This window comes from Phascolarctos cinereus, unplaced genomic scaffold (assembly GCF_003287225.1).
Source record: "Phascolarctos cinereus isolate Bilbo 61053 unplaced genomic scaffold, phaCin_HiC Scaffold_4;HRSCAF=312, whole genome shotgun sequence".
In the NCBI taxonomy this organism is placed as follows: domain Eukaryota; kingdom Metazoa; phylum Chordata; class Mammalia; order Diprotodontia; family Phascolarctidae; genus Phascolarctos; species Phascolarctos cinereus.
The window spans coordinates 682,987,317-683,013,624 of NW_027555847.1; the positions used below are offsets into that span (position 1 = coordinate 682,987,317).

The 26,308-nt window shown below is 47.5% G+C and overlaps 1 protein-coding gene across 1 annotated transcript in view; it reads left to right on the forward strand.

The window, feature by feature from the left end:
- The window catches only part of ZAP70 (zeta chain of T cell receptor associated protein kinase 70), a 41,014-nt gene that overhangs the window by 14,016 nt on the left and 690 nt on the right, over nucleotides 1-26,308 (forward strand). The window contains exons 3-13 of the mRNA XM_020978143.2: nucleotides 15,080-15,504; nucleotides 15,736-15,896; nucleotides 17,602-17,740; nucleotides 17,974-18,061; nucleotides 18,345-18,385; nucleotides 18,721-18,766; nucleotides 19,807-20,005; nucleotides 20,787-20,993; nucleotides 21,658-21,850; nucleotides 22,314-22,454; nucleotides 23,093-23,205. Coding sequence (XP_020833802.1) covers nucleotides 15,103-15,504; nucleotides 15,736-15,896; nucleotides 17,602-17,740; nucleotides 17,974-18,061; nucleotides 18,345-18,385; nucleotides 18,721-18,766; nucleotides 19,807-20,005; nucleotides 20,787-20,993; nucleotides 21,658-21,850; nucleotides 22,314-22,454; nucleotides 23,093-23,205 — 1,730 coding nt within the window. The 5' untranslated portion in view covers nucleotides 15,080-15,102. The remainder of the gene's footprint in view (nucleotides 1-15,079; nucleotides 15,505-15,735; nucleotides 15,897-17,601; nucleotides 17,741-17,973; nucleotides 18,062-18,344; nucleotides 18,386-18,720; nucleotides 18,767-19,806; nucleotides 20,006-20,786; nucleotides 20,994-21,657; nucleotides 21,851-22,313; nucleotides 22,455-23,092; nucleotides 23,206-26,308) is intronic.

Below are 26,308 nucleotides of genomic sequence, written 5' to 3' on the forward strand. Positions count from 1 at the left end.
ATCACATGACCAGAATTTTTAGTGGACTCAATCACCACAGCTCAGTAGCACAAGGTGAAGGCATGAGAGGTGCACTGCTGGACATAAAGTCAGGAAGACCCGGAGTTCAAATCTTGTCTTAGATACTTAATAGCTACGTCACACTGGGCAAGTCAGTCAGCTTCTCTGTGCCTCAATTTCTTCATCTGTAAAACAAGGAGGTTAGACTCTTAACATTCTTTTTGGCTTTAAATCCATAATCTTGTGAAGGAAGAGGATAGTAGGACAGCTGAGGTAACCCAGGGTTTTGAGCAAGGTATGAGTGGTGCCAGGACAAGTAGGCAAGAGATTCAGGAGTAGAATAAGAAGAGCTAGGTTATATCTATTTTATATAAAATTTATATATTTATATAAAAATATATTTTACAAAAACAACAAATTTACATATTATATAAAAGATATATTTTATGTAAGAGCTTTCTTCACAAATATTAGCTCATTTGATCCTCACAACAACCCTGTGAGCTAGATGCTATGATTATCCCTAGTTGAGGAAACTGAGGCAAATAGATGTTAAGTGACTTGTCCAGGGTCATGAAGCTTATGTTTGAGGAGAAATTTGAAATGCGGTGTTTCTGACTTCAGGTCCAGCACTCTCTGATGGGCCCCAACGTGTGGCTGAATTAGTCAACTCTAGGGTTCAGTCTGTGAAGTGAGAGATAAGTGAAACCATGGTAGGGGGTGAAGGGACCATGGAGGAATTGAGGGCCTGGAGGTCTCCATTATGTCATAGAACAGATGTAAGGGGGTAAGTAAGAGGGATAGATAGACTCACAGGAGGCTGTGGTCAGAGAAGGGAATTTCAGAGTTCAGGATCATGGAGGTGACACAGTTACGTGCCCTCGCAATATCTAAGGTTATGATAATCCCAGTGGGTGGCTGACCTGGAGTGAAGATATAGGTCATGGTAAATGATGTGAAAGGACAGGGTCTTCAAGAGATCACCAATGTGCATACTAATGTCCCTAAATATAAGGATCAGGGTTGGAGGCAAAGGCTCATGGGCCACATATTGACCTCCTTGAGAAAGGCGGTCAAAGGGGCAGCTAGGTGGCGCAATGGATAGAGCTCTGGCCTTGGAGTCAGGAGGACCCGAGTTCAAATCCAGCCTCAGACACTTGACACTTACTAGCTGTGTGATCCTGGGCAAGTCACTTAGCCCCGATTGCCTCTCCAAAAAGCAAAGAGAGAGAGAGAGAGAGAGAAGAGAGAGAGAGAGAGAGAGAGAGAGAGAGAGAGAGAAAGGTCACACAGCTAGGAAGTATAGGATTCAAACTCAGGTTTTGATTCTAAATCCAGTACTCTACCCACTGCATCACCAAGCTGCCCAGGGCTTGGGTTAACTGGTGTAAACGTCAAATGAGATACGTTTGGATGTGACTTCCTAAAGGTAATACAAACGTCAAAGGAAGCAGGATTGCTTAGTGATAGTGGCAGAGGGAGGGTCTAGGAGAGTCACTAAGGAGAAGGGAACATGGCTTTTCCTCTTCTTGGCTTAGTTTGCTGAGGGGCAAGAAAAGGATAAGCCAGGATGGGGATAATGGTAGCTAGGGACTCAGTGTCTTCAGGAGAAAGTTTCTATGGGTTTCAATGAGTGACAGAGCGTGGAAAAAATGTAAGAGGAAGAGGTCTAGAACAAAGAGTAATGATGGAGGACAATGCAGGCTATAGATTAACAAGGGAAAGGCAGGGCTGGACTGGATGAGAGGGCAGGGGATAGTAACAGGAGATGAAGGTTTTCAGCTCAGCAGGCAGTGTTGCTCTGTACCCACTTGCCTTAGGGTGTCAGAAAAGCACTATAGGTCTCTATGGAAATCCGTGAACCAGAGTAGGGAAGTGTGGGAAGGTAAAAGGAAAGGAGTATTACTTCTGTACACTACAGACCACCAAGCCAGTTGGCGGAAACAAATGCCTTCCTAAAACAGGCACAGAAGTAGAATGGAGTAGTTGCTCACAGTGAGGTGGAAAGAGAAGTGAATTTGGAGCAATTTGTGGAAGCTGCAATGAGATCAATTTAGGCTCTATGACAGGAAAATTTTCCCAACGATTCCAAAAGTGGAATGATCTGCTCTGAGAGTCGGTGGGCTCCCCCTCCTTGGAGGTCTTCAAGCAGAGGCAGGACAACCATTTGTTGGTTATGTGAGAGGAGAGAGTCCTCTGGCATGGGTTGGACTAGACAGAGGCTGAGGTCCCTTTTAACTCTCGAGTTCTGTGGTTCTGTGAATCAGGAGCATGGGCTTGACTTCTTCACCTGTTATTTACTAGCTGTATGCCCTTGGGCAAATCTTAGTACTTCTACCTACCTAAGGGAGGGGTGAGTCAAACTGAGACCTGTTAAAGACCCTAGCTTGAAAAGGCCAAGTTTCCCCACTGCATCCTGGGCCATCGCTAGTGGTCCTGATCCATATTTGGTCACTTGACCCAGCTGGCTCTGTAGGAGAAAGTGAGGCCGGTGACCCTGCACAGCCCTCCCTTGCTGTAACCCAATTCACTTGCATGTCATAGCCTCACCTCCCTGATATCATGGTCCTTTGTTGAGAACGAAGGTCAAACAGCACAATTAACGTAATCACAGATGGTCCAGATATTTATGGTCCTGGGGGACACTTGTTTATACATTAAAACCTAATCCTGTTCATTGATTGACTGATGCAATGGAGGAGTCCCTTACATAAGTAGATATTACACCCTAATTGCAAATTAATTTCTAGATGAGTGGGGAGGAGATAGCCAGTACTAGCTGCTGAAGGGATCAGGAAAGCTATCTGAGCTAAGTTTGAAGAAACTTAGGGATCCTAAAAGGTCAGGGTGAGCAGGGGGTCCATTCTAGGTATGGAAGACAGCTAGTGCAAAGGAATGGAGATGAGAGCTGGAATGTCATGGGTGAGGGACAACAAATAAGCCAGGCTGGGTGACCCATAGAGCACATGAAGAAAAGTCAGTCAACAAGGATTATTAGCTGTTTCCTGCAGCTAAGTGGTACAGTGGAGAGAGTGCCTGGACTTGGAGTTAAAAAGACGTGAGTCCAAATTCTGCCTCGGATGCTTATTAGGATGGTGAAAGGGCTTTGAATGCCAAACAGAGGATTTTGATCCTAGAGGCAATAGGGAGCCATTGGAACTTCTTGAGCAGAGGAGTGACATGGTTAGGTTTGTGTCTTAGAAATATAGCTTTGGTGGATGTAAGGAGAGTGCATGGGAATGGGGAGAGACTGAAGGCAGGGAGTAATGAGCAGGCTATTACAAGAGTATAGGCAAAAGGTGATGAGGGTCTGAACTAGGGTGATAGTGTGTGTGTGTGTGTGTGTGTGTGTGTGTGTGTGTGTATAGAAAAGGAAGAAGAATGGAATGTTGTGGAGATAAGACCATCAAGACTTGGCAGCTGATTGGATGTGGGGAATGAGGGGGAGGGGAGAGTTGGGAATGACTTGGAATGTTGAGCCTGATTGCCTGGAAGGATGATGGTGCTTTCAATAAAAATAGAAACGGCCAGAAAAGGGGTGAGTCTTGGGCAAAGATAGCCAGTTCTGTTTTGCATATGTCGACTTGGAAATGTCTAACGAGTGGTGATGAGAACTAGGGCTGGATATGTAGATCTGGGAGTCCTCTGTCTAGAGTTCATAATTGAACTTAGAGGGGCTGATGAGGTCACCAAATGAAAGACTAGAGAGAGAAAAGAAAAGAGGACCCAGGACAGAGCCTTGGGGGACACACGAAATTAGGGGCTAGGGCATAGATGACCCGTGAAGTCTGAGAAGGAGCACCCAGGAGTGTAGGAGAACTAAGAGAACGATCAGAGTCATCAAAACCCAGAAAGGAGAGAGTGTGTCTAGAGGGGAGAGGATAGTCAAGAATGTCAAATGTAGCAGAGAGGCCAAGAAGACCAAATATTGAAAAAAGGTCCTTGTTTTTTAAGACTATGAGATCATTGGTAGTCCAAGTTCGTTCCAAAGAGTAGATGAGAGGTTAGGAAATTTTCTTCACTGAAGAAGTGGTGGACTGTGGATCATTGAATAAACTCTCAGACTTGGTTAAAGTGTTGGTTAGTTTTACTGAATTTTTTTCCTTTGCTTTTTAAGCAATTTTTTTTTATTCTAAAGGATGACTTGCTAGGTTGGGGAAATAGAGGAAACATATTTGGAAATAAAGATGATGCAAAAATAAGAGATCATAAAAGATAAGGAAAGTTTTAAAAGATGATTGCTAAGTTTGGAAAGAAAAGTTTCAGTTGAATGATGAGGGTGGAAACGAGACCATAAGGGGTTGAGAAGTGAGAGAGAGTAAAGGAAACAGAGACCACAAGTGTAGATAGCTTTTTTTTTTTTCAGGAGTTTGTGAAAGAGAGGAGAAACATAGGGGTGAGTAGTTGAGTCAAGTGAGGGTTTTTTAAAGACCAGGTGTGAAGTGGGCATTTTTTTTTTGTAGTTAGCAGAGAAGGAGCCAGCAGACAGGGAATGACTGAAGATTGGAGAGAGCAATTTAGAGGTTGGATTTAGGAATGGGATCAAGGGTACAAATAGAGGAGTTGCCCTGTTTCCTCCTCTGTAAAATTATGGGTTGACCCAGATCTCTCAAATCTTTGCTAGTTCTAAATCATCAAGACGTTATAGAATCATGTAGCTCAACCTTCTCAGTTTATATATGGGAAAACTGAGGCCAAGAGAGCTCTCAAATGCAGTCTCATACCTTAGCCTGAAGAGCTGGTTTATGGTAAATATTTAAGCAAAACCTAAACACTACAAAATCCTTCATTTTCCCCTTAATAGTTAACAGTTTTGAACAGTCAATTGAGAGAAATACAGTCAAGAATAATATTTCATAATAATAGCTCACATACAAGCATCCTTCCTGTCTACTTATGGTCAGTATCACCTCCCTCCTCCCTGACCACAGATCAGCAAAAAACAACCCTGCGGGTACGAGGTGTGTGTGTGTTTGTGTGTGTATATACTTAGCCCAAAGCAACCTCCAAATGGAAACTCTACCCAGTTTTGCCACCATCCGAGTGCTTTTCTGCCACCGTCAGCAAGAGGAGTGGGGAGAGGGTTCTGTCTCCCCAAATCCTGTCCTCAGTCTCCACCCTGGCCCACTGTTTTGATGGAGCCCAGCTGGCCTGGAGGTGATGCAGGATGGAAAGGAGGAGCCAATTTCTGGGCCACAGTGAGCTCTGTAATGCAGTGGTGTACCTGTAACTTGTATTGGGCATAAATTAGACAGTAGTCTAACACTGCAGCAAAGTCATTTTTTGAACTCTAAACAGCTCTCAGGGACTGCCTGTGAAGAACTTTGCCTGCTTCCAGCCCACCCCAACCCCCACTCAGTCCAGCCAGCTGTTTCTGGTTAAACATTCGCTGCAGGCCTGTAGGCCCTGCTCACTCTGGAATCATTTCCCAGCAGGCAAAGGCAGAATGAAGGAGGCAAGCACTCGGCTAACTGCCTGTCTCAGGGATCATGTCCCTCTCAACCCCGATTCCACCCTGTGACCGCCTATCCTGCCCTGACAGCTGGCATCATGGCTCCTCTTGTACATGGACATGATGTCCAAAGGGCCTTGGACATATCATTCCCAGGAACTTAGTTCTTCACTTATTGTATCCCGGGGACATGCTCACACCCGCCTCTCCTCCTTCCCCAAAACAAAAGGTCTCAACCTTTTGGGAGAAAGCTCAACAGACTCTCAGGCTGCAAAGAGCTTTGTTTCAGCTCTGTTTCAAGGTCAGACTGGGAGACCAAAACATCAGTTCTCAGAGTACTGCTGCTGTCTTGTAAGTAAGCAGGGCATTGTTGGAATTCCCCTTGTGCATTCCTGCCTCCGGAGTTCAGCGGCTCAGCTGCCCTCTCCCCTGGGACCTTCCCACCCACACCCCTGGGGAAGCTGCTAGGAACAGAGGACAAAAATCAGTCACAGACCCCTAGAGAGTACATAGTATGTCAGAGCTGGGGGAGAACTTAGAATATAGAATATTAGAATAGAGAATGTTAGCAGTGGAAAGGAACATGGCATGTCAGAGCTGGGATGGCCTTCAGAACATAGAACATGGAGTGTCAGAGCTGGGAGGGGACCTCAGAATATGGAAAGTCAGTCCCGGAAGAGGACTTTAGAATGTGGAATGCCAGAGTCAGGAGGGCTGTTAGAACACTGAATGTCAGAGTGAGGAAGGGCCTAAGAGAACACCTTGTTCAACTCCTTCATTTTACAGATAAGACAACTAAGATCCAGAGAAGTGCAGTGACTTGCCCAAGGTCAGACAGCAAAACTATGGCAAAGCCTGATCTAGAACCCAGGCTTACTGATTACCAGGCCTGGGGTTCTTTTCACTAAACCAGACTGCCTCTACACTGCCCCAATGAAGAGTGTTAAGGATGGGTCCTCTCTCATTTTCAGAGGCAGCACTATGTAATGGAAAGTGCCTTGGATTGAAAGCCAAAAGACCTGGGGTAGAATCCCTCTGTGACCTTGGTGCAAGTCACTTAATTACTCTGGGGCTCTGTTTAGGCATTTCTGAGTTAATAATAATAATACTTCTATTGCCTGCCTCCCCAGGGTTTTGAGGAGGACAGTACTTTGCTTAAAGTACTATATAAATGTGACTCATTCTGTCTAAAACCAGGACCTCTGTAGCAGCTAATCTCAAAGGTCCCTTCCCTTTCTGAATCCATGACCTGCTCAGATGGGCACACTGTAGTTCCTGAGCACTGGGGGAGGATGAGCCAGGGGAGCATCATGGCAATCAGAGGTAGGCAGGACTGGTCCCTGGGCAAAGGAAGGGACTAGATCTGGACTTTTCAGTCTAACTCGGTTTAGTTCAACAAATTCTTAATAAGCACTATGCTTCTGTGTGCCAGGCACTGTGCTAAGAACTGGGGAGATAAAAAAAAATGGCAAAAGCATAGTGCCTGCCCTTAAGGAGTTTACATTCTAATTGGGGGGAGAACATATAAACAACTATGTACATATAAGATAGATAGATATATCATACTTATGACATATATGATTATAGATATAGAAGATAAAGTATTAATGTATAATAAACTGGAAAAGTAAGTTAGAACTACAGGGTACTAATCCAGAAATGCAAACCGAAAAGCCTAGAACAATATTTACCTTTAGGGACCTTACAGTCTTCTGAAGGGATGCTACTTGTACAACGTTAGACGAATACAAAATAGATCTACTGAAGGGATGCAACATGTACAAAGTTAGGGGAATACGAAGTAGATCCAGGTAAATACAAAGTAATTTCAATGAGTAGGTGTGGTGGTAGTCAGGAAAGGCCCTCCGTGGAAGGTGGCATTTGAGTGTCCATAGATCCATAGAGCCATTGATTTTTAGACTGGAAGGAGCCTCAGAGGCCACTGACTCCAGCACCTTCATTTTCTGTGAAGAAGGCTGGAGATTGCTAGAGGCAGAGGAGAGGAGGGAGGAGGAGGACTTCCAGACCTGAGGAATCTCCTCGGCAAAGGGACCGAGCAAGGCATGACACGGATCGAGGGGGAGGAAGGACCATTAGTATGCCAGTTTGACTGGGACAGAGAGCCTACAAAGGGCAGTCTATGAAATTATACTGGAAAAGTAGATGGGAGCCAGATTGCGGATTCCTTAAAACATTTTATAGGCATTTATTATCCCTCTGTTCTACATTCTGCCTCCTGCACCCCCCAAAAATATAAAAGAAAAATGAAGACTCTTCCAACAAACACAGATAGTCCAGAAAAACAGGTTTTCGTATTGGTCATGTCCAAACCCACCCCTCCCTCTGAATGCTTAATTCCACCACCTTTCTAATTCCACCACCTTTCTGACCTGTCATGTGCTTTATTCTCCCTCCTCTAGAAATCGGGTTTTATCAGTGTTGCCTAGAGCTCACAAAATTGTTTTTCTTTAGAATGCTACATTGTTCTCTTACTTCTACTCACTTCACTCTGCTTTGGTTCCTAGAAGTCTTCTCAGTTTCCTCGGAAACGGTCCGTTTTGTCCTTTCTGATGATATTGCATCACATCCATTAACCTTAACTTATTCAGCCATTCCCCAGGTGATGGCACCCCCCCAGTTTCCAGTTCTTTGCCTCCACAAAAAGAGATGCTCTAAATATTTTTGTACTTATGGGGTCCTTTTCTTCTTACTTTGACCTTGGGGTAAAGGCAAGTAGTGGTATTGCTGTGACAAAACATAGGCCAGTTAAGTATCTTGGGGAGGGGGCATAGTTTTATGAAAGTTTTAAATGGTAAGCTAAAGATTTTGAATTTTACCCTAGAGGCAATAAATAAGGAGCTATGGATGATTTTTAAGGCAGGAAGTAATGACATCAGATCTGTGTTTTAGTAATAGCCATTTAATAGTTATGAGGACAAAGTGACAAGGAGAGAGGCTGGAAGCAGAGAAACCAATCCTAATTAAACCAACCTGGGTGAGAGGTGATATGGCCCTGAACTAGGGTGGTGGCTGTATAAATGGAGAGAAGGGGACAAATAAAAGGGATAGTTAGGAGACTGAAGTAGCAAGACATGGGTAACTGATTAGGTAACAGAAGACCGTAGATTTGGAGCTGGAAGGGACCTTCAAGGTAATTTATTCCAACCTCCTCTTTTTACATATGAGGAAACTGAGGCCCAAAGAAGACCACATACAAGGAATAAATGGGCACTCTTTCCACAGCACTGTGGAGGATTCGAGAGAAAGAGAAGGACACATGTTTGCTGGTTTTGAGGCAAAACCCGGCCCTGGCCGATGGAGATCTTGCCAGGCTAATGCAGGGGCCCCTGGTGGTAGACTGAGGTCTTGACTTAGTGGACATGGGAGAAAAAGCCCCCAGAGGGCACCGGCCAATGGAGGGAGGCTCTGTTAGTCATAGATAATCTAGAATGATCAAGAGAATGAGTCCTAGCCTGTGATCCACTGAGGGCTTAGATTTCCTTCTTAGGCCAAGGGTCAAGAGGTCCCAGGCTCTCTACTTACCAGCCCTGTCTTACCCAGAGCACTTTTATATGTATTATGTTTGAAGACAGCCTATTTATAGGGTTAGCCTCAGGCTCTACATTAGGCAAACTGGCATGCCCAAAGGCACCCTAAGGCCATCTCCATGCTAGAACCAGGCATGTCCAGAGAAGTCCAGGTTACATAAGTGTGAGTGACAATGTGGTAGAGTGGGAAAGGCACTGGACTCCTGACTACAAGTAGAGTTCAAACCCCATCTTATACACTTCCTAGCTACATGACACTGAGCAAACCACTTAACTTCTTAGTGTCTCGATTTCCTCATCCGTAAAAAAAAAAAATTTGGATTCTGATTACCTCCAAAGTCCTTATAACTCCAAATCTATGATCTGGTAAATCAACTATGAGTCTAGAGGTCAGATACAGCATTAAGATTTGTATTCCTAGCTTTCCTTGGTTCGATGGCTCTGTTTGGTTCCTAAGGATAGGCAAGGTCTTCTATCCCTTCCTCTCCCTAGCTGAGAAAAATCCACTGTTGTTTGTCTACCTTCTGTCTCTTGAGTCAATTTAGTTTAAACATTTGTAATCTCCCAGTCACAGACAACATTCCCACAATCCTCTTCTGGGCTCGTTCCTTCCTTTCTCTTAGTGAGCCTGCCTCCCCATCCCCCAACTCCACATGGCTCACTCTTGTCTACTCCACTGTTACTGAATTCCCAAACAAAGGAATTCCTCGGGTTTGGAGGTGGTAGTGAAGAAGATAAGGATGGTATTGCCCAACAGGTTACATGCTCAGGGCTGGTGCCTGGGCTTGAACTCCCAAACCAACCAGTCATGGGTATTAGATGTAATCTTGAAGGAGCCTCTGAGGTTATCCAGCCCGTGGCTCCAAGAAGCTGTAGCATGTGCAGCAGCCACACCTTGGTAAAATCTTCTCAGCAGACCAGCTAAACCAGGTTGAGGGTAACTGACAGGCCTCCAGCCCACTTTAGGGGGATGTCTACCCCATGCATATGAGGACTTCCCCTAGGGGAATGGGTGGATGAGGCAATTTGTTCCAAAGGCCACAAGGCAGCTGAAGCAGGTGCTGTGGAGCCTCAGAGCTTGGTCAGACATGGAAGATGCCAAGGTCATCCAGAGTATTCCAGGCCACCACCAGCTGTCTTGATTTTTATCTTGACGGACCTCGATGACTGTGGAAGACAAAATGAGGCTGATGACTTTTCACAACTGCCTCACTTAAATCCATTTCATGCAAGTCAAGACATTACCCAGTAATGGTCCTCTTCCTAAACGAAGGATGAATAACCACTAAAACAGCCCAACCCCCTCTTTTACAGAAGAAGAGCCTGAAGCCTAGAGGGGCAAAGTGACTTGTCCGAGGTTACACAGTTACCAAGGTGTGGAGCTGGGATTGGAATCTAGGTGCTCTGACTCCCAACCTAGCAATGTTCCCAGCTTACTGCATTCCTCCCCAGTCCACAGCCCTTCATTTCGGAAAAGTATTGAAGGCAGTCACTCCTTCTAGGCTGCTGCTGCCTGCTCTCTGGTCCCCATTGTCCAGCAGCTTTTGGTGCTCGGAGTTGGGGAATGTGTGGAATGAAGGAGGAAGGCTAGAGCTCCAGCCTCCATGGCCGCCAAGCCTGGGGTTTTTAACTTTAGTGTCCTGGACTTCATGGCAGTCTAGCGAAGCTTGCGGACCCCTTCTCAGTCTCTTCAGATACACAAAATTAAATGCACAGAATTACAAAGGAAAGCAATTACGTTGAAATATAGTTATGAAAATATTTTTTCAAAGTTCATAGACCCCAGGTTGAGAACTCCTCCAACCAAGTGGTTATTCAATCAGTTAATGTTCTTTTGAGTTGTCATGCATATGCAGAGTGGGGATCTCTGGGGCTGGGGTGGGGCAAGGTGGAACAGATGAAGAAAAAGGGGAGTCATTGAGGTAGAGGAGAAAGAGGGATGCTTTTGGAAGCAGGCCAACTGGGTTCAAATCTCAGCTCTTGTGCCAGGCAGGGGATCGAATGAGGAAACCTATGTTAAGTACATATGTTTAAAGACCTTAAAAGTGCTGGATGCCACTGCTGCTGGTGGTGATGATAATGATGATGATGGTGGTGATGATCATGGGCAAGTCACTTTACTTCTCTGGGCCTCAGCTTCCTCATATGTAAAATGGGAATATTATAGAAAGGGAATGTTATGTGGTATAAAGGGTCAGAAGGATTTAGGTCTAAGTCTGTGTGGCCTTGCCAAAGCCACCAAACCTCTCAGGTCTCCAGGAAACTTTTTCAAATTTGGAGTTGGATTAGAGAGCATGTAATATAGGGGGTTCCTCACCCTTTTGTGTGACAGTCAGGTTGGTAAAAGCTAGGGGCTCCTCAGAATAATCTTTTTAAGTGAATAAAATTTGTGGGATTTTATTTTTTTTGGTTGGGCAATGGGGTTAAGTGACTTGCCCAGGGTCACACAGCTAGTAAATGTCAAGTGTCTGAGGTCACATTTGAACTCAGGTCCTCCTGACTTCAAGGCTGATACTCTATCCACTGCGCCACCTAGCTGCCACAATTTGTGGGATTTTAAATGAATGAAACCAAGGATATCAAGATAAAGAAGTGATGTTTTTCCCCATCCAAGTTCATGGACCTCCCCCCAGAAGGGCCTCTGATCCAAGCCTACCCTTTCTTCTTATAAAGGAGCAAACCAAGGTTCAGGGAGGACAAAGTATTTGCCCAAGGTCATCCAGAGTCCAGGCTGAGGTGAATGAATGAAAACATTTATTTGCTGAGCACTTACTCTGTGCTAATCATTGGTGGATAGAAAGCCAAGTTGTCCATCAGCATCAGGACAGAGAATTCTACACTGGGGGGTTCCCTACACCGAAGAAATCACAGTCTTGAACCTCCATTCACCAAAATTCTTTCATTAGATCATAGGGCCAGGGGAAAAACAACGAGCAAACATTGAATTAATAATAATGATAATAATAATAATAGCTAGCATTTATATAGTGCTTTGAGGTTTGCAAAGTACATTCCAGGTAGATCATTTTATCCTCATAACAATATTAGGAGGTAGGTGCTGTTATTATCACCTCTACCCCCATTTTACAGATAAGGAAACGGAGTCAGGCATAGGTTAAGCAATCAGCCCAGGGTCACATTAGCCCAGGATCAGTAAGGGACTGAGGCAGGATTTGAATTCAGATCTTCCTGGCTTCAAGTCCCATACACTGTCCGCTGCAGCTAAATGCCACAATTATAATACTGTTATAACACAGCCCTCCCCTACTCTGAGGAAAATGAGATACACACAAATAATTAGCCTTGAGAATAGAAATATAAGCAGAAGCCCAACTCAGGAATTTGCTAATTCTTTATTTCCACTAGGAAGAATAGAATAGAGATGTTAGCTTGGCACCAAGAAGTGCCCAACCTGGGCAGCATGGCATAATGGGGACTTGGAGTCAGGAGATTTTGACTGCAACTCTTGCTAGCTGTGTGACTGACCCAGAGCAAAATGGTTAGACATTGTAAGCTTTGCTGCTTGGGCATACAGTAAACACTTAAAAATGCTTGTTGTCTGTTGGCATCAGTTTCCTTTTTTGTAAAATAGAGATAATACTTGCATTTCTTATCTTACAGGGTTGTTATGAGGAAAGTGAGTTATAGGGCTGGTTGGATCCATTATTATTTTAACCCTCTTGAAGCTGCGGTGATGATAGTGGAGGTGGGGGATAATTGAGGGGGGTGTGAGTGAAACGAGGTGGGTAGTGAGGGGGCAGACATAGTGGTGCCAACTGTTTTGGAGAGTGGATGGGGAAGGCTTTGAGGTTTACCAGCAGATGGCAAACTGCCAGGTCGGGGCTCAGTACATGATTAGGCGTGTATAGGCAGTCGATGGTTGCACATGGAGGCCCTAGTTGTAGGTAGTCATAAGAGTGGGAGCATAATGGAATGGCTGCCTGGAAATGGTGAGTTGAGAGCTGGATTAGAGAGATGGTTGATGGGAGGGGCCCAGATTGGTGAAGAGGGCTGGGCATTTCCAGTGTGGAAAATCAAAAGAGCCAAAGCCTAGAGTTTGGAATAAACACAGTGGAAACAATGCCTGGAACATAAGAAATGCTTCATAAATGCTGACTGACTGGCTGGCTGGCTATTTGGAGTGGTGGGGGATGAAGAATAGGAAGGATAAGGGGAAGGCAGGGTCTTCAATGTGGGGTATTGAATACAGAGGAAGTAGGAGGAGTTTGAATCTGATCTCCAGACTAGAATTTTTCCCTCAGCCTTCTCTGACCCCCTTCTCCTCAAGGGATCCTAAGAACAAAGATGGAAAGCTGAAAAGGACCTCAGGGATTATTTAGCTAGTTCTCTCCTGGCCACAGGGACAAACACAAACACTAGGGGCCATCAGGGTCAGGCCCAGGGATCCCCTTGCCTCTGTCCAACTCCTCCAGGTCCAGGCTGGGTTTCCTCAGGCTGTGGAGACTTCAGTTCCCTTTTACTAAGCACTCCCTGCCCCTCCTGGTCCCTCCAACTCTTCCCTTCCCACCCTGACCTCCATTCTGTCACCCTCTTCCCTGACCTCTCCTTTTCCTGCAGCTCATCTCCTTCTTTCTCTTTTCTTCCCTTCTGTTTCCTCCTTTTCTTTTGTTTCTTTTTTCTCTCCACTTTTCCCTCTTTGTCTTTGTTCTCTTTCTCTTCCTCTCTCCCCACCTCCTTCTAACAACCTCCTCCTCTGATCTCTTCTAGTCCTTTCTCCCTCCCCATCACCCCTCTCCTCTTCCCCATCCTTCCTTCCCTAGCCTCAGGGCACTCCTCCTTCTCCCTCCATCTGGGTTCTAGCCCCACTTCAGTCTTTCCAGCCTGGCCGGATTGGAGGCCCCAGGCGCCTCCTGGGGAAGGGGCTTGACAAGCCCTACTGACAATTTCCTGCCACAGTATCCGGCCACCAGTCCTGCCGACGCTGTGGGCCCCCTCCCCTGCTCTCCGCTCCCCAGCTCCTCCCTCCCCTTCCTCCCACCACATCCTTTCCCCTTCCTCCCTCCCCCAGCTTCCTCCCATTAAGCCCCTCCTCTCATTCCTCTCTCATCTTTCCCCCTCTTCTCTTTCCTCATTCCTGCCATCATCAATTAAATCCTTCAAAAGGCCTTTGTTGAGCTCTGGCTGGGTGTCCCCACGAAGGCCTCAGGGAAACAACCCAGGTGTAGTGGAGACAACCCTGGGGGCTGATTTGGATACTTGGGGCTGATTCCCCTCTTTGCTACCCGCTTATTGTGTGGCATTGGGCTTTTCCTCTTTACTTTGGGCCTCGGTGTCTTCCTCTGTAAAATGGGGTAACTAATCTCCCCTCTCTACTGGTTGTTCCCCCACAATGCTATGGAAGATGTGAAAGTTATTACAAAACATTACATGAGTGTGAACTGTGAAAGGGAGCTCAGTGTATGTAGCACATGTCCCTACCACACTTGGAAAATTGTATTTAGGTCTAGGAGCAGTTTAAGGAGAACAGTTTAAATTTTTTGCATGAAAGGATTAGTTGAAGGAATTGGGGAAATTTAGCCTTCAGAAAAGAAGCCTGAGGGAGTTGTAGGAGGAAGATGTGATAGCTTTCTTCAAGTATTTGAAGTGTCATCCTGTGGAGGAGCAATGAGACTGGCTCTGTTTGGCCCTAGATTAAGGCAGAATCAGAAGCAATGGATGGAAGGTGGAAGGAATCAGATTTCAGCTCAGTGCACAAAATTTTCCCAAGAATAAGAAAAAGAGTCTAAATCTAGAAGTGCGATGACTGCCTCGGGAGGCAAGCACTGGCTTTTTTCCTAGGAAGTTTTCTCTCTGGGGCAGGAGCCCTTGGAGATGTTGGAGAGGGGATTCTGGTCAGGTGTGAGTTGGACTTTATGGCCTCTAAGGTCCTTCTCTGCCAGCTCTGAAATTCTGAGATTGGAGGAGGCTGGGCCAGCCTGGGGGCAGGGTACTGGAATAACTAGGGAAAGGGGAACAAAAGGAGCCCAGGGGTGCTGGCTCCTTGGGAAGATGGGCAAGGCCGGGAGGCCAGGATGGGTCCAGAAGCTGATCGAGCTTACTTGGACTACCCCCACTCCAGGTGGTGCTCTTACGGAGTCCACGATGCCAGACGCAGCTGCCCACCTGCCCTTCTTCTACGGGAGCATCTCGAGGGCGGAGGCAGAGGAGCACCTAAAGCTGGCGGGCATGGCGGACGGGCTCTTCCTGCTCCGCCAGTGCCTCCGTAGCCTGGGGGGCTACGTGCTCTCCCTGGTGTACGACCTGCGCTTCCATCATTACCCCATTGAGCGACAGCTGAACGGCACCTATGCCATTGCTGGAGGCAAGCCTCATTGCGGCCCAGCTGAGCTCTGCGAGTTCTACTCCAAGGATGCAGATGGCCTCCCCTGCCCTCTGCGCAAGCCTTGCAACAGACCCAGTGGTATGGAGCCCCAGCCAGGTGTCTTTGACAGTCTTCGGAACAGCATGGTTCGAGACTACGTGCGCCAGACCTGGAAACTAGAGGTGCGGCCCAGGCAAGGAGTCCTCAGGGGTCCCTTAGATTGTCCGGGAGGGGCCAGGTAGAGTGGGACAGCAGGGTTCCCTGAGGAAGTTACCTTTCAGCGCTTCAGTTTTTCCATCCTGTTTCCCTTGCACTCTCTACCTGCCAGGGTGCCTTTGTGAACCTTAAGGCCCTAGAGAAATAAGGGCTGTTGTTCTTCCTCATGGGGGCACCCTGACCCTATCCCTCCCCAGGGTGATGCCCTTGAGCAGGCCGTCATCAGCCAAGCCCCTCAGGTAGAGAAGCTTATTGCCACCACAGCCCATGAGCGGATGCCTTGGTACCACAGCTCCATATCCAGAGAGGAAGCCGAGCATAAACTCTACTCAGGCTCCCAGCACGATGGCAAGTTCTTGTAAGTGGGGCAGGGGGTGGCAGTGTGTGTGTGTGTGTGTGTGTGTGTGTGTGTAGCTCTATGTCTGGGAATGCAGGTTGCTAGTAGGTGACACACATTAGCGTCTTCATGTGACGTGGTCTTTTTGAGCACACACGTGAGCTTTGTCAATGTGGTGAAATCACATTGGTCGGCTTTCTGGCTTGAACATGGAAAGAACCCCGGTGTCCTGGGCACTACTGGGCATATGTTTAGGAAGTTGGAACTGAGATGTATCAATGGCTAAGTCAGTCGATAAGCATTTATTAAGCACCTCCTATGTATTCAGTGCTAAGGGGACCACTGTATGCACATTCTAAGCCACAAACCTCAGGTTATAGCTCCCATCTTTAAGGCGGTCTGGCAGGAGGCCTCATCCTCTTTTCTTTAAAGGAGAATTAAAAAGCTACCATTTAATTGATAAAGAAGAGATAGGATGGTGGTTGTGCTTATTAAACGTATTTAAAAATAGCTCTACATTAAGGGCTTTGCCACAAGCTCATCTTAGGGCTTTCCTCTGGTCGGGAGTAAAGAGCATTAGCTGGTCTTGCCACCCTACTCCCCCATTCCTGACCCCCCAGTAACACCAGTAGGGCCCTTTGACACAGCTTTGGGTAAGAATCCTAAGATCTATGTTAAAAGGACAGGGCCCTTTTATACAATCAGTTCAACACTAGAAGGACCTAACTGTACCAACTGAGGCAAAAATTTTTATTGTAATTTTACTTTAAACATTTTCATACTGTCTCTATTTTCTTTGCCTTACATATTAAAAATTAATGCACAGAATCAATTAACCTGGTTTAGTCCTTCATGGCATTCTTAACTTCTTATCTTTCTGACAAGGTTTTACGTCATGAAGGATACTGTTTACATCGAGTACCACGTGTCTTTGTCAGTGATGATGAAGTATCCAGGTGTGATCGATTGTGTGTTTGTATGTGTTTGCTTGGGAGAGTGTGTCTGGTCCCATGATATGTGCTTCTGCCTACTTGTGAGCAGCACTGAATGGCCTTCTTAGAGGGGATGTGTTGAACACCAGTTGGCTCATGAGCACATATGTATGTTTGCTTCTCCTGAGAGTATAGGAAGCATATTGGCCCTTGTTCGCGTGAGACACTCTGGAGATTGGAAGTGGCACCTTCCTCGGTACAGACCTGGGTTCAGATCCCATCTCTGATGCTTACTTCCTGTGTATCCTTAAGCAAACCACATTATCTCCCTGGGCCTCAGTTTCCCCCCTCAGCAAAATGAGGAAATTGAGCTAGGTGTGGCTTCTTCTATATGTGATCCCATGACCCACTGAGAGAATGGAGGTGAAGCCTGGTAGACTCCCCACCCTCTCCCCCTGCCTGCTTCCAGTAGGGTTGAGTGGGCCGCTCACAACCCCACCAAGGTGCTGGATGCTCACTGGCCACAGCTATTCCTCCCTCCTCCTGGGAGAAGTACCAAACTCTGGCTCTGTTCATTTTTCTTCCCGTGTGAAGTTGGGAGAACAGCCTTGCCGAGACTCGGTCTCCCTCATCTGTAAAATGGTGGTGGTAAGGGTGAGCTAGATGATCTGTATGGCTCTTTCCAGCTCTAAATCTTTGATCCTGGCACAGGCAGGGTGTGGTGTGCTTTGGGCACAAATGATAAGCCCAGGGACCTGGAGACTTTTCATTTTCCTTTTCCACCACCTCTGTAGGCTTAGGCCCAGGAAGGAGCAAGGCACCTATGCTTTGTCCCTCATCTATGGCAAGACTGTCTACCACTACCTCATCAACCAGGACAAGTCTGGCAAGTACTGTATTCCTGAGGGTACAAAGTTTGACACCTTGTGGCAGGTAAGCAGCCCAGGCCCCATTCACATCCCACCTTCCTTGTCTTTCTACACTTCCCATCTAATTACCCAGACTCCTAGCCTCCCACCTGCTGTCCACTCATCTCTTCTTTCTCCCTTTGAAGAGACCCTGATAAGGGGGCCTGGTCCTGCCCTCCTACCAGGGCTGGATGGGACTCTGATGGAGGTTGGGCCCTTCCAGTCCTGATGCCTCTACCTTCCTTTTCTCCCCATCAGCTGGTGGAGTATCTGAAGCTGAAGGCAGATGGGCTTATCTACTGTCTGAAGGAGATTTGTCCTAATGCCAGTGCTTCCATTGCTGCTGGTAAGGGAACTCGGGACTGGGGTTAGGGTTTGAGCTAGGATTGGGCTGAGGGGTCAGAGCTAGTACTGACCCTGGAACTGGGTCAGGTCTGGTACCCATGATGGGGCTCAGGGCTGGGGCTGGAGCTAGGGTTGGGTTGGGGGCTCAGAGTGGGACTTGGGTATGGGGCTAGGGCAGGATCTAGCACCCAGTTCAGAGCTGGATCAGAGGAGGCAAGGCAGTTCTTTGGTCTGTCCAAGGCATCTCACTGACTCTCTTTGCTCCAACCCAACTCTCTTTCCAGTGACTGCTGCTCCCACGCTCCCTGTCCATCCCTCCACACCTGTGAGTCTGGTCCCTGGGATTAGGGAGGCAGGAATTTGGTCCCTGGGAGGAATTAGGGATGGGTGTCCTGAGAATGTGGATAAGAGGCCCAGCCTGTCCTCCCAGGGTCCTACTGCTCCTGAGCTGTCCAGGGCCTGGGTCCTTTAGGAGGAGGCAGAGGGAGCTGGGATGGGCAGATGGGGGGACTGGGGAAGGGCATTCACAGGTATAGAATGCTGGGTTCAAGCTCCCCAGGAAAGATGGGGGTATGTACCCCCTTCCTCATGAGGCAGTAGGCAGTCACTTGTTGGTTGGCACTCCCTGGGTGACTGATCCCATGTACCTCTGGTCCCCAGAGAAGGAATGACACCCTCAACTCGGATGGATACACCCCTGAGCCAGGTGAATCTTGGGGCTAGAGAAGAGCAAGGGATCCATACTGTCCATATGCTCTCTGGAGGAGAGCTTTGGGGAACTGTCTTCCAAAAGCTGAAGGGCTGGCCTCAGAGAGAGAGGCTAGATTTGTTCTGAGGGTCATGGGTTGGGGCTAGAGTGGGGAGGACATTGTAGAGTCAGGTTTAGGCTCATAGAAGGAAAAGTATCCTAACAATCATTCCCAAGGTGGAATGGGCCGCCACAGAAGATACTGAGTTCTTCATCCCTGGAGGTCTTCAAGTGGAGGCTAGTTGACCCCTTTTGATGGATTTTGTGGGTGGGTGGGGGTGTAATTTGTGCTCAAGTTCAGATTCAATTAGATCAGGGGTTCTTGAACTTGCTTATGTTCTGAACCAAAAGTGAGGAACCTGGGGCCTCAAGGCCACATGTGGCCCTCTAGGTCCTCAAGTGTGGCCCATTGACTGAATCCAAACTTCACAGAACAAATCCCCTTAATAAAAGGATTTGTTCTGTAAAACTTGGACTCAGTCAAAAGGCCACACCCAAAGACCTAGAAGGCCACATGTGGCTTTGAGGACACAGATTCCCCACCCCTATAATCTGGACCTTGAGGCCATCAGTCTGGTGAAGCCAATATGGATCTCTCAGAATCATATTTTTAAATATAAAAATACATAAAATTACAAAGGAAACCAATTCTGTTGAAATACATTCACCAAAATATTGATAAAGCAAGTTTACAGAGCCCAGGTTAAGAACCCCTGGCCTAGAGCTCTTGGAGATACCCTCCAGATTGGAAAAGCCTCTGGTCTGGTGGAGGTCTTAAAGTATCCTAGAGAGTCGTTGGGAGGCAGGACCCCAAGACAGGGGGAAGGCTTCCCCTGGAGGGGCTGGAGGCATACCTCTGGGCTTCCCAGCGACACGTCAAACATAGATGCCAAACCCACGCATGTCACAACAACACTGGGCCAGGAGGTGGGGTGGGGGGTGTGTGGCGCCTTTGGTACTGAGTAGCGCCTTCTCTCTTCCCTCTCTTATGTTGGCAGCGTGTCTGAGCAAGAGTCAAGGTGAGAAGTCTCGGGTCCTGCCCATGGACACCAGTGTGTATGAGAGCCCCTACAGTGACCCCGAGGAACTTAAGGACAAGAAACTCTTCCTGAAGAGAGAGAATCTGATGATTGATGAAGTGGAGCTGGGCTCAGGCAACTTTGGCTGTGTCCGCAAAGGGGTCTACAAGATGAGGAAGTAAGACGAGGGGGGACCAGGTGGGGTTGTTGAATCCTAGGCTTATAAACTGAGAGCTGGAGGGGGCCTCAGGGGCCATCTGATAGACCAGCCTCCCCTCATGGCATAGTTTCTTAGGAAACTGAGCTCAACTGACTTGTCCAAGATCACACTGGCAATAAGTAGCAAAGGTGGGGTTTGAACCTAGATCTGCTGACACTAGAGCTGGCACGCCTTAGGGGCAGGTAGGTGGCACCATAGTGCACAGAGCGCTGGGCCTGGAGTCAGAAGACTCATCTTCATGAGTTCAAATCTGGCCTCAGACACTTACTAGTTGTAAAACCCTGGGCAAGTCACTTAACTACTCTCTGCCTCAGTTTCCTCAACTCTAAAATGGCGATGATAATAGCACCAACCTGGCAGGGTTGTTGTGAGGATAAAATGAGATAATATTTGTGAAGCACTTAGCACAGCGCCTGGCACATAGCAGGTGCTTCATGAATGTTGATTCCCTTCCTTCTCTTATGCCATGCTGGGTCATGGAGCCTGTGATGAGTATATGAGAGCCAAGAGACTTGGAGGCCACTGGTTCTGCCCTTGATTCATGTGACCTTGGGAAAATCTCTCCCCCTTTTCTGGATCTCAGTTTCCTTTTTTGTGCAGTGACTAGAATCTGTTCTATTCAAGGGCCCCAGAGTGGGCGTGGGGGGAGCTGGATAAGGGAGGATGGGGTTTGATGGGAAGTCAGAAACACAGGATCAAAGCAGCCTCAGTGAGCTCAGCCTGTGTGTGCCCTGGGCAGGAAGCAGATTGATGTGGCCATCAAGGTGCTCAAGAGCACCAATGAGAAGGCCGAGAAGGAAGAGATGATGAAGGAAGCCCAGATCATGCACCAGCTGGACAACCCCTACATTGTGCGAATCATTGGCGTGTGCAAGGCGGAGGCCCTCATGCTGGTCATGGAGATGGCCATCGCGGGGCCCCTGAACAAGTTCCTGGCCGCCAAGAAGTGAGTGGAGAGGGGTGAGGGGAGCTGAGAGTGTGTGTGTGCACACACATACCAACACCCCCTCCCATCTGGGACCCATACTCATAATAAATCACATTTCATAGCAGAGGCCTTTCCTCACAACCCGTCTGTGGAGGAGCTAATCTAAGTCTGACTGTTCCCATTTGACAGATGAGGAATTGAGGCTGTATATATACATGCACACACATACACACATACTCACATATATATACATGTGCATGTACACGCACACAGTTGTGTGTATGCACCTGCTACCTTGTGCACCCCTCCTCTCCCACTTGCACTGTATACATGCCCTCCTCTCACCCCACCCCCCCACCCCCTGGTAGCCTGATGTAGCCTGACCACACAGTTTTAGGGGGCAGCTAAATGAGAGGTCAGGCTCATTGAATAGGTGTGGAGTCCATCCTCATAATGGATGACTTCTTACTGACCTCACCCCATCAGAGATGGCCAGCATCTTTTACGTCATCTCTTAACCTCGATAACTCACCCTGCGTTTCCACCTCCACATGCACTTAGACTGTCCCCTTAGAGGCCTGAGTCCAGGAGAACAAAGGGATGGGTGGAGGAGAGGATGTGGGGGTACCAGGCTGGTGAATCTGCCTGTCTCTTCACCCTGCCCCCAACTCTTGTCCTCTAGGGAGGAGGTCCCTGTAAGCAATGTCGTAGAGCTGATGCACCAGGTGGCCATGGGCATGAAATACCTAGAAGAAAAAAATTTTGTGCACCGTGACCTGGCTGCCCGAAATGTCCTTCTGGTCAACCAGCACTATGCCAAGATCAGTGACTTTGGTTTATCCAAGGCACTGGGGGCCGATGACAGCTACTACACTGTGAGATTTTCCAGGGGCAGAGTGTGGAGTGTGAAGGGGGGAGCTTATGGAAGGCACAGAGGGGAGTGGGCTGGCAGGAACCAGGACAGGCCCAGGGCAAGAGGCCTGGGGAGAAAAGAACTGGGCAAAGACTGGGGGGGAGGCCCAGGGAAAGAGGCCTGAGTGGAGGAGGAGGAGGAGCTGGGGGAGGGTCAGGGCAGAAAGCCTGTGGAGGGTGGGGGGAAATAAATACTGGGAGGAGGTCCAGGAAACAAAGCCTTGAGGGGCAAGAAAGTACCTTATAGGAGATCCAGAGGAGCGGGCCCTCTGGGTAAGCCATGGCGTTGTGGCACATCGTGTCCCTGCTAGCAGCCCAAAAGGCCTCTGAGCTAGAGACTGGTTGGTGCAAGGCCAAGTTCAGGGGCTGCAAATGCTGAGGTGGGGAAGAAGGGAGAATTGCAGCACAGCATTCCCTGTGTCCTAGGCCCGCTCTGCAGGAAAGTGGCCACTCAAGTGGTATGCCCCAGAGTGCATCAACTACCGGAAATTCTCCAGCCGAAGTGACGTGTGGAGCTACGGAGTCACCATGTGGGAAGCTTTGACCTACGGCCAGAAGCCCTATAAGGTAGGGTCAGGGCAGGAGACTCAGGGGAGGTGGAGGGAAGAGTCAGAGAAGGTTTGGCAAGTGAGACAGGAGAAATGTGATGTATTCAAAAGATCATTGCATTTGCAATTAGAGGACCTAGGTTCTAGTGTAGGCCCTGCCTCTTAGAGGCTGGTGACTTTGTCACTCCATCTCTCTGGGCCTCAGTTTCCTCATCCATAAAATGGGGAAGGGGCTGGACCACATGACCACTGAAGTCCCTTTTAACTCTGTGACCCTATAGATCTTCCCCTCTCTGTTCCTCAGATTGTTTGTATGATGAAGCATAATATAATTATATATATTATATGTATATATTCATATGTAATCATTGTATAATGAAGGGGTTGGATTAGATGATGCTAAATCTGTGGTCCTATGGAGCAATGGTGCTGGGATAGGGATGCTCAGGGGAGGCACAGGGCAGCAGGGGAATTGTGGGTTGGAGTAGAAAATACGGATGAAGGGGAGAGAGAAAATAATGTGGGAGCTAAGGGGAAAGAGAAAGGAGGAAGCAGGCCCTGAAAGGCTGCTGAGCCACCTCTGCTCATCCCCATCTAACCCCACCCTCACAACCTCCTCCCCCACTTCATTCTTGGCTTCCTGTGTCCCTGGAGCAGAAAATGAAAGGTCCTGAGGTCATCAAATTCATCGAAGAGGGTAAGCGGATGGACTGCCCTCCTGAGTGCCCACCAGACATATACACACTCATGAGAGACTGCTGGATATACAAGTGAGTGTCTATCTGTCCACTCTCCAGCCCCACCTCAGCCTTCTCTGACCAATAGGCAGTCAACCAGGATCTATCAATTGCTTACTATGTGCTGGGGATGCAGAGAAAGGCATTGGAAAGGCAGGAAGGGGCTAGGCTGTGAAGGACTTTAAAAGAGGATTTAATATTTGATCGAAGGTAATAGGGAGCCATAGAAGATTATTGAGTGGGTGTGGGGAGGGAGAAGGGGTGACGTCGTTAGACCTTCAATTGATAGAAACCATTTGGGCAGTTAAATCAGAGATGGATCGGAGTGGGGAGAGACTTGAGACAGGGAGTGAGGTGATGAGGGATTACACCAGGGTAGTGGTTGGAAAATATGAGAGAAATATTCTAAAGAAAGAAGTGATAGATGGTGACAACTGATTGTATATGTGGGGCAAGTGTGAATGAGAAATTGAGGATGCCACTGAGTTTGGGAGCCTGGGTGACTAGAAGGATGGTGGTACCCTCAAAAGCAATAGGGAAGATGGGGAAAGGGGACGGTTTAGGGAGAAAGATAATGGGTTTTATTTTGGACGTGTTGAGTCTGAGATTTACAAAAGGCAGCTGGTAATACAAGGTTGGAGTTCAGAAGAGAGGCTAGGGCTGGGTATTATAGCTCTGGGAATCACGTGTATAGAGATGACGACTGAACCCATGGAAGCTGATAAGATCACCAATTTAGCTCCATAGGGGTAGGAACAGTGTTTTTGCTAGGTGGCCCAGTGATAGAGAGCTGGAGACAAAGTCAGGAAGACCAGAGTTCAAATCCCGCCTTGGACACATATTAGCCATGGGATCCTGGGCAAGACTTAACTTCTGTCTATGTCAGTCCCCTCATCTACAAAATCGAGATAATAATAGCACCTTCCTCTCAGGGTTCTTGTGAGGGTCAAATGAGATATTTGTAAGCTTTAAATCACTATATTAATACTAACTTTTATTAATATCATAATATAGAGGGAAAAGAGATGAGGGCCCAGGCTGGAGTCTTCAGGGACACCAATATTTAGTGGACATGGCTTGGAGACTGAGAAATAGTGGTCAGATACATAGGAAAACCCAGAGAGAGCAGTGTCGTGGAAACTTGAGGGAGAGAGGATGCCCAGGAGAAGAGTGATAGTGGCAAAGCCTGCAGAAAGGTCAAGAAGGAAGAGGATTTGGGGGTAACTAATAGGGAGGGGAGCAATGGGGACTGAGGCAACCTCCGGGGATATGCTGGGGGTGTGGGGTCGGGGGTCTTGGGGAGCCAAACAATTTTGATGGGCGAAGGAAGGAATGAAAAAGCATTTGTAAAGCAGCTGAGCAAAGGAAGCACTGAGTTAAATCGTGAAGCTACATCTGGAAGAACTCTTAAGGAGCTCAGAATTTTGAGGGGAAGAATGCTCAGCTACGGGGGTCCTAAGAGGGTGGCTACAGGGGGTGGTGATGAGGCCTGGGAGCCGTTACTATGCATCAGGATATTTCTTCCTTGAGAGTGGCCCATGGCCACTGGAAAGGGGGATTTCGTGTCTGGCCAGGAGGGGAAAAGGGGAAGAGAGCTTTGGGAGTAAGTGCCAGTTCTGGCTTATGGGGAGGGGAAATTAGGCTCCAGAAAGCCCCTCAAGATCCTATAGAGAGGGTCTGGGAAGGTCTGCTGGCATGGGGAGGGGGATGTTTGGTCCCACTAGCTTGAGATAGGAATAAGGAAACAACAGCTCATCCCAACCCCTAACAGCCCAACACCGAATGGCCCAACATACTACTATCTAATAGTCTGAAACCTCAAAACTTACCACCCCCAACAGTTCAACACCCGGATATCTGATGTTATAGTAATTGATAATTTATTTAATAATTATTAATACTGTAATTCTTACTTATAGCATGCTTTAAGGTTTGCAAAGCTCATTGCATAAATGATGTCATCTGATTCCAACATTGACCCCACTCTGGCATCTCCTGAAACTAACCTGGCAGACCAAATCTGAGAGCCAGTGTGGTCTTAGGGGGAAGAGTCCTGGCTCAAGTGTCAGAGAATCCCAGTTCTCTCTCCATATTTTCCATGTGACATTGGGGAAAATCCCTTAACCTCTCTGTGTGTCTCTTTCCTCTCTTAGATCCAGAATTCCTTTCCAACCTATGATCTAGGTTCATAGGATTCTAGGTCCTAGGTACATAGTTCCCACACTCTGCCACTTACTAGCTGTAGGGCTTTGGGCAAGTTACTTGGCTCTGTGAGCCTCAGTTTCCCCATCTGTAAGATGATGTGCATTGTCTAGCTCATTTGTGGGCACTACAGAAATGTGAGTGACTATTATTTTGATGATGAAGATGATGATGATGGTGGTGATGATGATGATGACATCCTCTTTCTTTAGAAAATCTTTTCCCTAAGGCCTTACCAGAGAAAACTGGGGGAAGGGAGGGGTGTGTTGGTAGTGGGGACTTAGGTAATTATACACCCTCAGCATTGGAAGGAATCCTAGGAGGGAAACAGCATGGTACAGTGGAACAGGAGGCTGTATTTGGAGTTCCCCGCTTTGCCACTAGCTGTGTGACCTTGGGCAAGTCACTTTCAGTCAGTTTGGTTTCCTTGCCCATAAAATGAAGGGAGAGGGAGCAGAGTTGGAGGGGCCCTTTGACCTCTAAACCTGCGACTCTAAAACATGTTCTAATCCAATCCCCACGGGGAGCATGAAGCCGGTCGGCATTGTGGGCACTCAACAAACGGTTACACTGTAGGCACTACTAAACTTTGTGTCCTGGAACTCTTTGGCCATCAATCTGGTGAAGTCTACCTATGGGTCCCTGCTTGGTCACTGCTTCAAATGTATAAAACAAAATACACAGGACTTCGAAGGAAACAATCGTAAAGGAAGCCAGTTCTCAACACATTAAACAAAAGTGTGTCCACGGACTCCAGGTGAAGTACCTGCACTGGCCACTTGAAGTGGTCCTGAGGCAGCCCATTTGGATTTGGGGACAGCTTTATTACTGGGAAATTTTTCCTTATATTGATCCAGCGTTGGCTTCTCTGAAATACTTGTCTGCTGATTCTAATTCATTTCTCTGGGGTCAAGGTGGATGTCTCAGGGACATG